General features: G+C 33.3%; 1 protein-coding gene and 2 pseudogenes across 2 annotated transcripts; all 3 read left to right on the top strand.

Annotated features, from left to right (window-relative positions):
- Positions 1 to 1967: 1967 nt before the first annotated feature.
- LOC143541725 (uncharacterized) lies at positions 1968 to 4184 on the top strand. Its single transcript, XM_077034467.1, has 3 exons — positions 1968 to 2173; positions 3232 to 3361; positions 3994 to 4184. The coding sequence occupies exons 1-3, from the start codon at positions 2063 to 2065 to the stop codon at positions 4011 to 4013; spliced, it is 261 nt and encodes an 86-aa protein (XP_076890582.1). The 5' UTR covers positions 1968 to 2062; the 3' UTR covers positions 4014 to 4184.
- Positions 4081 to 5241, top strand: LOC143541724 (putative UDP-arabinopyranose mutase 5 pseudogene; annotated as a pseudogene).
- Positions 5242 to 6894: 1653 nt separating this feature from the next.
- On the top strand, positions 6895 to 10581 carry LOC143541712 (tryptophan--tRNA ligase, cytoplasmic-like; annotated as a pseudogene). The gene is made up of 12 exons (XR_013136800.1): positions 6895 to 7102; positions 8003 to 8123; positions 8204 to 8389; positions 8567 to 8618; positions 8727 to 8792; positions 8928 to 9009; positions 9258 to 9350; positions 9456 to 9536; positions 9619 to 9690; positions 9980 to 10048; positions 10145 to 10255; positions 10332 to 10581. The product of XR_013136800.1 is annotated as a tryptophan--tRNA ligase, cytoplasmic-like (transcript).
- The last annotated feature ends 425 nt before the right edge of the window (positions 10582 to 11006 follow it).

Here is an 11006-nt window from a genome sequence, read left to right as displayed (position 1 = left end):
AGATGTAAATTTATAATTATTACCTATTTATAAATTATGAAAGTGTAGAAATAAAATGGATACTTATTTTTGTAATTAATTTTAATATTCAAACGAATTACCTAAAATCGTCTAATGATTTACATATTTCAAAATTTATTTATTACTTTAATATTAACGTTGACTATAAAATCACTATAAAATATTTAATTTCAAATAATTCAAATTAACTTTAAAATCGGTTTCGTTATAAATTAAGGAAAGTAAAAGAATATAAAATGTTTTAATGGGATAATTAAATTACGATATTTATGTTAATGAAGTTATTTAAAACAATAAGGAAAATCAAACCAAATAAATGGTATTAATGAGATAATTCATATCAAATAGAATATCCCAACGCCGGAAAAAAAATATACATCAAACTTATCTCGGATCTCCGATATACAATCGTATTTTATTTTTTATAAACACAAGAAGAAGAATATACATGCATATTAACAATTAACAAAATAAAATATACATGAAGATTAAAATTTAAATCTATACATACTATAAACTGATAATCATTCCGTTAAATTAAATTATATGAGTCGACAAATACCTGAAATAATAAAATATTAATATTGATATTATGGATTATTTTAATTATAACTAATAACCGGAAAATTTTAAAGGTGTTAACGGAAAAACGAAATTTAAATATGTTACCGGAAAAAAGATTGTATAAGCCGTGAAACTCACAGGAAAATGTTGCCGAAAAATATTACCTGAAATAATAAAAAAGAATATTAATATTGATATACGGAAAATGTTACAAAAAAAACTTACAAGAAATTCTTACCGGAAAAACGTAATAATGGAATATAAGAATTTGATTAACAAACTAAAATGAAATCTTTAGCAAATTAAACGGGTAAATAACCTTAAATAATGTAAAGCAACAATTGTTATAGGTATAAAACATAGCTGGAAAAAATTTAACGAAAAATCTTACCGGAAATTTGTAACAATGGAATATAAGATTTTGATTAACAAACTAAAATGAAATCTTCAGAAAATTAAACGCGTAAATAACCTGAAACAATGTAAAGCAACCATTGTTATAGGTATAAAACATAGCCGGAAAAAACTTAACGGAAAATCTTACCGGAAATACTTACCGGAAAAACTTAAAACGTCCACATATCACATTCATGCCCGTTTATGATTTACAACCTAAACTGATTTTAATAAAATCAGTTAGCAATGAGAATAAACATAAAAAGGTTAGAAGAAACAATAACCGGAAAAAATAATAAGGTTGCCAGAAATAAATAGATAAACAATCGGACGTTTATTATAAAATACAAACTTACCGGAAAATTGATATAAATCTTGAATGATATTCGCCGGAATATATTAATAGGTGAAAGAGAGAAAAAGTTGAATGAGGTAAAAAATTAAGAAATATTATGGTTTAAATATATGTTAGTTGATGAGTTGGCATGCTTAAGAAAGGTAATGAGTGACATGGCAATGAGGTGACATCCTATGTGGACACCCTAAAATGGTGACATGTGAAAATTGCTCCTTGTTTTAATAGTATGAATAGATCATATTTTTATTTAATCAGTAAAGATATTTATCCAACCAATTAACCGAACACGTTATATTTTTTGTCTAGTACCTGCTGTAGCAAACAAAAGTTGGGTAGCGTGAGTTTGAACGTTACATAAAAAACAACGCAACAAACACGTTTTGATATTTTTTTTGGTTATATTACGATCATAGTTCATAGGTTTTTTCTTTCGGTTGCTATAACGAATAAATTGAAAACGAGTTTTAAAAATAAAGTTGGTTAAATCGTAGTGAATTTAGCCGGTAGCCTGCTTAAAAGTTTCGTTGTTGACGGTGGAGAAATTATTAAAGGAGGCAGCCCGGTTATCGAAAAGTCGGCTAGTAATGAATTTCTTCATTTCTTGTAACTGGGGAAAAGAAAACGTAGCCAAAAAATAAGGTAAAATAGAATTGAAGATTGGGGATTACGAGAAATAATAATAATAATAATAATAATAATAATATTGTGTGTTGTGATGAATGAATGAATCCACCTTCTCTGCTTTCACTGGCCATTGACGCTGCTGTTCTGAATCTCCACAACATCTCAGATCTCTCTTTCCTTCCTGAACACATCCTCATCGATCTCTTCCTGGTATGTATAATTTTACTTGTACTTATATGATTCTAGGTTTATAGATCTCGTAGTAATCATCGATCAACTTTATTCATTACCTTTTGACCTACTTGATTGATTATGTTCCTTATCTGTTACTTGTTGTTATCAACTATCTGATTGTTGCTTTTCATTGAAATTACTCACTAAATTATTGAAATAGAGGCAGGATTTTGTGTTTTATGGTTATCATTCAGATTAATTGACCTAAAACCTAATTAATATGCCTGCCAACACCGATTTTAGGGGATTGTATACGCTTATGCATAATATTGTTAATTGCAAGGTGTTGTTGAGTATTGATCATAAAACTATAGGCATTTCTATTTGTGTTTTCTGCATCAGATTTGGAGTATTAAGTTTCAATACCGGAACTAATTATCTGATTTTGATTATTCAAATCCTAATTATTCATTAGAAACACACAGATAGAAATGCCCCTGGTTTCATGATCAATTCTAAAATCATACATCCCTTTGTTTTATATTACTTTTGCCTAATTCAATATGTCTATGTTTTACATCCTCCACTTATCATAAACCCTACAGTTCATATTTATAAGCACAATCCCCAAAATAACATTCTAAACTATGTGTTCGCATATCGTATTTAACACCTTTTTCTTTCAGTTTTTGATTTATACAACATAAAAGCTTTTCTCTGTTATTGTATTTTTTTCCGGTCAATATCAATTAAATACAACTTTCGATACTTCATAACAGGAGACAGATAAAAGCGAACATAGCAATACGAGAAATCAAATTTAGAGGAAACTAATTGGTTAACTTGAATACTATGCACCTGTTTTCGCACATCATTTAACAATATTTGACTCTTTGCAAAGTGTACTTTTTAATAAATGCAAGGTTTGAGAATCCTGTTGACTGAAAACACTACAATCAATTTATTTTAATGGTAATTAATCGTATACTAAAGTTTTCCAACAAATAAATGTCAATACTACAGTTTTCAACTGGCATTTAAAGTATGATTTAGATGGAACTGTACCCTCAAAACATATGACTTCTTATTTTCAGAGAACCCTCAAGGCTGGGAAACTAACCGAGAGGATTGTGAAGATTTTTATTGCAACCGGGAAGGAAGAAATCATTTCTTTGATCCAAGCACTTAATATCAAGCTTAGTTTGACCCCTGTTCTACCCACTAGTAAGTCCTACTTCAATCCCATTTGCCTTTTATAGGCCTGTGAGTCCGTAAACGAACCGAACGTTCAGTGAACTGTTCTGCAGGAGTTTTTTATATTTGTTTACTTAATAACCTTATGAACATGAACGGTTAAACGGACGGGCATGAATATATGCCTTGTTTGTTCATTTTAACATTTTATTAGGTTTGGCCATATTAGTTCGTTGTTTTCCATTCATTTATTTAAGTTTGTTGTGTTCCTTCGTTCATTCTCATTAATGTTCTATTGCTAATGTTTTTTTAAGTTCGTTCGTTAACATACTCTTTCTAAATTGTTTGGCCTGTTACAAGGTATTTAGTTTTATTAACGTTTTAGACATACCACATTGTTTTACACATTACTTAAAACTGGTTTTGCTTGGTTGTGTTCGTTCATCTATGTTCGGTTTTGGTTTTTTGTTTATATTCATGAACCGTTTGTTTATATTGTTAGCAAAGGAACATGTACAATATGTTAACGAACAAAAACGAACAGGAAAACCTTGTTTGTTTAATTGTTAATGTTCAATCGTTTGTTCGGTTAAAGTTAAACGGAATAGTTCATTTGGTATGTTTGCAAGCCTACCTTTTAACATTTGAAACATGTATGACAGGGTGCTCAGACAAATTCTAAAACCGAACACTGTTGGACCTCGTTCTTTTCCTCGACCAAAAGCTTGTTAATTCGTGTACATCACAATATGTCTCAAGTTACCATTGATAAAAACGAGGTTGACATCGTGATTGCTGCGTTCAATTCCGACCTCACATCTTTCTTGGAATCTTGGAGGCCCGTTTTTTCCCGATTCCATTTAATAATCGTGCAAGATCCCGAACTCAAAGATGAACTTAAGATCCCAAAGGGCTTTGATTTTGACGCCTATACCAAATCCGACATAGAGAAGCTAATACCCCCTTCTAACACGTCCATGTTTTCCGGATATGCGTGTCGGTATTTTGGCTACCTTGTATCCAAGAAAAAGTACATAATATCAATTGATGACGATTGCACTCCCGCTAAAGACAACAATGGTGATTTAGTAGATATAGTCACCCAACACATTGTTAACCTTAAAACACCCGCAACACCTTTCTTTTTTAACACCCTTTACGACCCGTATAGGAAAGGATCTGACTTTGTTCGCGGTTACCCGTTTAGCCTACGAACTGGGGTCCCATGTGTTCTTTCATGCGGTCTTTGGCTTAATTTAGCAGACTTCGATGCACCGACTCAATCTTTAAAGCCCGACTTGAGAAATGATAGATACGTTGATGCAGTTCTGACCGTACCCAAGGGGTCATTGATGCCCATGAGTGGGGTCAACATAGCGTTTGACCGTGAGGCAGTGGGGCCCGCGATTGTGCCGGCTTTGAAGCTTGCGAAAGAAGGGAAGGTTAGGTGGGAGACAATGGAGGATGTGTGGTGTGGGCTTGTAGTGAAAGTGGTCTGTGATCATCTGAAGCTGGGTGTGAAAACTGGGGTCCCATATGTTTGGAGGAACGAACGAGGGAGTGCGATTGATAGTTTGAAGAAAGAGTGGCAAGGGGTTAAATTGATGGAAGAATTGGTTCCTTTTTTTCAGACATTGAAGTTGTCAGAAGATGCGGTTACCGTTGAGGCGTGTGTGGTGGAAATGGCTGCTGCTATAAAGAAGGGGTCACATCCCGAGCTTGCTAATGCTGCAGGTAATATGGTTGAGTGGGTGAAGATTTGGAAGGAAGTTGGGTCTCGGGTTTCGATTTGATTCGGTTTGTCTGTTTTGTGTCTGAAAGTTGATAAACAGGGTCTATGAATAAATAGTGTACTTTTATTATTTTGCTTTGTTGTTACTGTTGACTTATACTTGGATGTTTGAACCATTATATCTTTTGGTTGTTACATCTTTATCTCTCTTTATCTCAGTTTGTCTCATGATAATCCTTTATATTGTTGTTTGGTCAATGAATTGTGATATCATAATCATCCTGATGCTGAAATTTGTAACGAGCTCATGCCTAAGGATGAGTCGAGGACGGTCCGTGAGGTGATCTTAATGGCATGAGAATCTAGTGTTTGTTTAAGGGGCTGTCTGATTCATGGAATTTTTATTGAGGGAATTGAAAATGAAATTTGAATGGAACCCTTTGTATATTGACATGGTGTTTACTGTTTAGTTGTAAATTTGGTAAGGGAAATGTATAGTTTTTTAAAAAAATAAGACTAAATTACCTTCTATCATGGGTTCTTGGACTATGACCATACATATCAACCACATCTCATCTCATAGCATATTATAAGTTTCTGACATTGGTTTAGGAGGTTGTTTGAATACTCGTAGATCCACTTCTGGGTGTTGTGTGTTTTTGGGTGATAACTTATTATACCATCGCCATTCTATCGTCTCTCCTTCCCGTGCTAAAGTTGAATGTCGTAGAGTTGCTAATGATTTGCCACAACATTTTGTATACACAACTTGCGAATCCTTGGTTATTTACTTAATGTCCCCATTATCTAGTATGACAATATAAATGTCATCTATCTCTCCGCTAACCAAATGCAACATGAGTGCACACAACAAAACCTGTTATCTTTCTAAAGAATTTACTGTTACACATTAGTTTGCATGTTCATTTTCCTCTTGTTCAAACTTTATGGTATACTAAATATTGTACAACAATGGTACAAAAAACCGGTATATAGAGAGCGAAACACATAGTGAAGGTTGGGGAAAAGAGAGAGAGAGAGAGAGAGAGAGAGAGAGAGAGAGAGAAGGGTATATAGATTGATAAACAGCCGATGAGTTGACAAATAGAGAGAGACAGGTCACATAATGATAATAACATAGCTATGATAAGAACAAATAGTGGTTAGTCAGCCTACCACGTGTAACATATAGAAGAACTAACGTCATGAATAGTGAAATCCGTGAGAGAAGCCAAAGTTAGTTTTTGATATATATATATATAATATTAGTCAGACCATGGTTGTTCATTAACACCCAAACATTAAAAAACAATAAATAAATATTTTTAAATAAAGAAGTTCATAATATAAAGTGAATAATTGGGTCGGTTCGGTTATATTCGAATTTGAATACTGGTTTGGATAAACACCCGACCAAGCAGTGAAACCAAACTAATGACCGGTTTCAAGAGTTTATATTTGAACCATAAGCACCCGACCATAATTGTTATATGATTACTAGGATTTTTTTCAAATATCCGTCGTATCACGCGAGCACCCGTTTCTAGTTAACGCACTAAACCCAAATTCAAATTATATATTGGATTTTGTTAATTTTGAGTACGAGTCTACGAGACAAGAGCATGTAAAAAATAACCACCGCCTCATGGTTAGAGTGTTAGATTAGACCCATCAAGTTAAGCCCACTAATAATAATAATAATAATAAATAAATATAATTAAAAAGTTACGCATAGGGTTTTACCTTTAAATAACAACTTCATCGTCTACATTGGGTTTATTTTTTACCACACCAAAATATACAAACAATTGCTTATTATTATTCAAAATCAATGGAGAAGGAGAACGGTAGGAAAACAGAGCATGAAGAACAAGTGGTGAATCCATGGGAAGTATCTTCGAAAAACAAGATCGATTACGACAAACTCATCGACCAGTTCGGCTGTCAAAGGCTCGATCAGTCCTTCGTTGATCGAGTTTTTCGCCTCACTTCACGCTCTCCTCACATCTTCCTCCGCCGTAACGTATTCTTTGCTCACGGGTATTCATTTAATTACACTTTACTCTATTTTATTTAAGCATTTATTTATTTATTAGGTTAATGCCCAGATTATTTATATTGTGTTTTAACTCGACCGGAGCCCAAGCCCGAGTTCCAGCCTTGTATCATTGTTTAGCCTATCATCATCAAGTTTTAACTCTTTTGGACTTCTATATATTAATTTCACACTGTATAACGTGCGTTTAAAATACTTCATGCGAGCTCGAGCTTAGGCTCGTTAAGGTTTTTCTCAAACTATATAAAAGTATTCAAAATGTATATAAATTCATTAAAAAATAATAAACGGGCTCGATTTGAGCTCAAGCTTCAAAAAAACAACTCACAAGTTTTAGAAAAAGAGCTCGAAACGACCCGTGCTCAACCTATTTTGAGTCAAAATGAGCCTTCCTACCTTCAAGAATGCAACTTTGATGTTTTAAGATTGATACTTTGTGATAGCAAGTGAATATAGTGTTGATAATTAAATATGATATCATCATCATCGTACTCGGTATATCCCACCAATAGCAAAGCTATGGCAGGGTCTGAGGAGGGTAAGATGTAGACAGCCTTACCTCTACCCCATGGGGATAGAGAGGCTGCTTCCGGTGAGATCCCCGGCTCGATAGTAGTTTTGCATCAAGCCTTGGACATAAGGCACATGACACTCAACCATCGGGACACCCGCCGATTGGTGCATGTACCCTTGTCTTTCGGCTATCAACGCCACCACATGATGCCTGATTAACCTTCCGCCACTTTTAACGTTATTTTCACGAGATTAGTAAAATAACGTCAAAATTAAATATGATATGATTATGTGACTCAAGCTATCTGGTACTAGTATTTGTATCTGAAAATTTAATCACTTTGGATATATTCATGTATATTGAACAACTGGGACTTCAATGAGATTCTGGATGCTTATGAACGCGGTGAAAAGTTCTATCTTTACACAGGCAGGGGCCCGTCTTCTGAAGCCTTGCATTTGGGCCATCTTATTCCTTTCATGTTCACCAAGTACGTTTAACCTAAATAATACTAATCTTTGAATCTTAAGTAAATGAGTTTAAACTTATATGTATTGTAACACTTTGCAGGTATTTGCAAGAGGCTTTCAAGGTCCCACTTGTGATACAACTAACAGATGATGAAAAATGCATGTGGAGGAATCTTACAGTTGAAGAAAGCAAGAGACTTGCTCGTGAGAACGCTAAAGACATTATTGCTTGTGGGTTTGATGTTTCAAGGACCTTCATCTTCTCAGATTTTGATTTTGTTGGAGGGTAAGTAGCATGCATAATGATTTTTAGTTAAAAGATAATTGTATTTTTTCATAAATATGATTTATATATACTTTGCATATAACTCAAATTCTTTTATCATTATCTAATAGCATCGGAATCTTCTATAGTTGTATGATAGTGTATTATAAGTTTATGATGTGAGGATCTTTTGTGCAGTGCCTTCTATGAGAACATGGTGAGGGTTGCAAAATGTGTCACATACAATAAGGTGATTATATCTAGTGAAACAATTATAATCCTGCTATTTTAATGTATCTAAAATGCCGTTTTTTGAAGACTTTTAATACTAACAAGGTTCTTTGATGGAGTTATGCAGGTTGTTGGTATATTCGGTTTCACCGGTGAAGATCATATTGGGAAGATCAGTTTTCCACCAGTTCAGGTTAGTATTTCCATTTTTTGGCTTATAATCTTATACATCAGGCAACTATAATTATTCATTCTCTTAACTTTTAGAAAAAAAGTATTTTAAAAATTGTCTTTTTAAAAGGTATGTTAACATGTTTTTTTTCTGCAGGCTGTTCCATCATTTCCAGGTTCATTTACACACCTGTTTTCTGGCAAAACTTCGCTGCTTGATTCCATGCGCAATCGATCAGGTTCAACAACCCCCCTTCTTCTCCACACACACACACACACACACACACACACACACACACAAACTTCGACCCGTTAATAAGTGTCAAAAATTGCCACCTTTAGTTGATTATATTATTGATGAGTTATATACAAACATCTGAGTTATTATTTAATCATTTAACTCGGTAGAAGTTGTTTTAAAAGATGGAAAACTTTTATACCATAAATTCGATAGTCTAATTTGAGTTTGGTTTGGTGATTGCCTCAGGATCCTTATTTCCGGATGACACGTGATGTAGCTCCTCGGTTAGGTTATAACAAGCCTGCTTTAATTGAGTCATCATTCTTTCCAGCTCTTCAGGTACATTAAGTTCATGCTGTAGCTTTCATGTTTTCAATTTGCATGCATTTATAGATTATGTCCGCCAAATGTTAATGATATGATTACTTTTGTTAAATGTTTCAGGGGGTGTCAGGCAAAATGAATGCCGGTGATCCAAATTCTGCAATTTATATTACCGACTCTCCAAAGGAGATTAAGACCAAGGTGTTTTATTCATATATATTATTTTATTGTTTGATTCATTTACTAGTAATGGTAAGATGATTATAGAAATGTACTTTTACAGGTAAACAGATATGCTTTCTCGGGTGGGCAAGATTCTGTTGAGAATCATAGGAAGTATGGAGCAAATCTTGAGGTATACTAATGAGTTCTGGTCAATACGAGTTAATTATTTAACGTGGGTTGGGCTGACGTATAAACACTTTGTTATCTACTTTTTATTTTATAAAACCAGTTGACATGTTAAACATGATTAAAAAAACTATATAATTCCAGTAATAACATAAATTTTGGTATAAAATAATTTTAAAATATTATACGCATTTGAATTCACTTTGGGCTACTTCAGTTCAACCTGTTTGATTTAAAGATTGATTTTAAGTTTGTTTATCCAAGTAACTTTTATAAATATTTATTTTGTGTAGGTGGATATACCTTTCAAATACCTTAGTTTCTTCTTGGAGGACGATGAAGAACTTGAACATATTAGGAAGGTAAGAAAGCTATTTATCAACGCCTTTATATTTTTATAAATATATAAAATTTGTTCAACTTCATAGATTAATAATATTCTTTTATTTTCTATTTAGGAATATGGTTCGGGACGCATGCTTACAGGTGAAGTTAAGAAGAAACTAATCGACGTTTTAACAGTATTGGTGGAAAGACACCGGGCTGCAAGGGCAGCCGTGACTGATGAGGTATTTGTACATGAACTCGTGTTTTGATAATATTGTATTTAAAAAAATCATTGTGTACCGTTTTGGTTTGTTGCAGATGGTTGATGCGTTCATGGCAGTTAGACCGCTCCCAAATATGTTTAACTGAAAGTATTATTGTTTTATGACATCAAGATTGTTGGAAGAATCATGCCGCTTGCATTCGTTTAGACGACAAAGAAGCTGACAAATTCTGTATGAATCCGAGTATTGCTAGTCTTACAAATCCGGTTTTGTGGGTTCAAGGACTTTAAGTTCTATTTGTATTCTTGTATGGAACTAGAAGTGGTAAAAAAGGCAGGTTGGGTAATTCTTGAATTTGGATTTTTTGAAAGTGAATTCAAATTTGAATTAGCGTTCGAGAGTTCGGGCTAATTTATATGTAAATAAATAATCTGAATTCAATTATATGTGTTGGTTTGGGTTGAAAAAAAAAACTGAATATCGCAAGTTAACGTGTCTTAATATCTTGAGGCAACGTTTGGAAGACAAAAAACTAAAATCAAGGTTTACAAGACAGAACATCATTCGATTGGTTCAATGAATCATCAACATAGTAAAATCAGTCACCTTGTCTTAATAAGAGAACTTAAGCATAGATCGGAGATGATATATATTTTCTTATACTATAACTTTTTAATCAATATTTCTAACTTCTAAGTAACGAATTACCTATTAATTTGAAACAATGGCAACATTTTGACCAAAAGCGATGGATAAGAAACACACAAAT

The sequence above is a fragment of the Bidens hawaiensis genome, unplaced genomic scaffold, assembly GCF_021521415.1.
Source record: "Bidens hawaiensis isolate Kalapana, Puna unplaced genomic scaffold, B.hawaiensis_p1.1 tig00012643_1, whole genome shotgun sequence".
NCBI classification, from domain to species: Eukaryota; Viridiplantae; Streptophyta; class Magnoliopsida; order Asterales; family Asteraceae; genus Bidens; species Bidens hawaiensis.
Note: the sequence above shows the minus strand (reverse complement) of the source record. Positions and strands in the feature narration are given on the sequence as shown.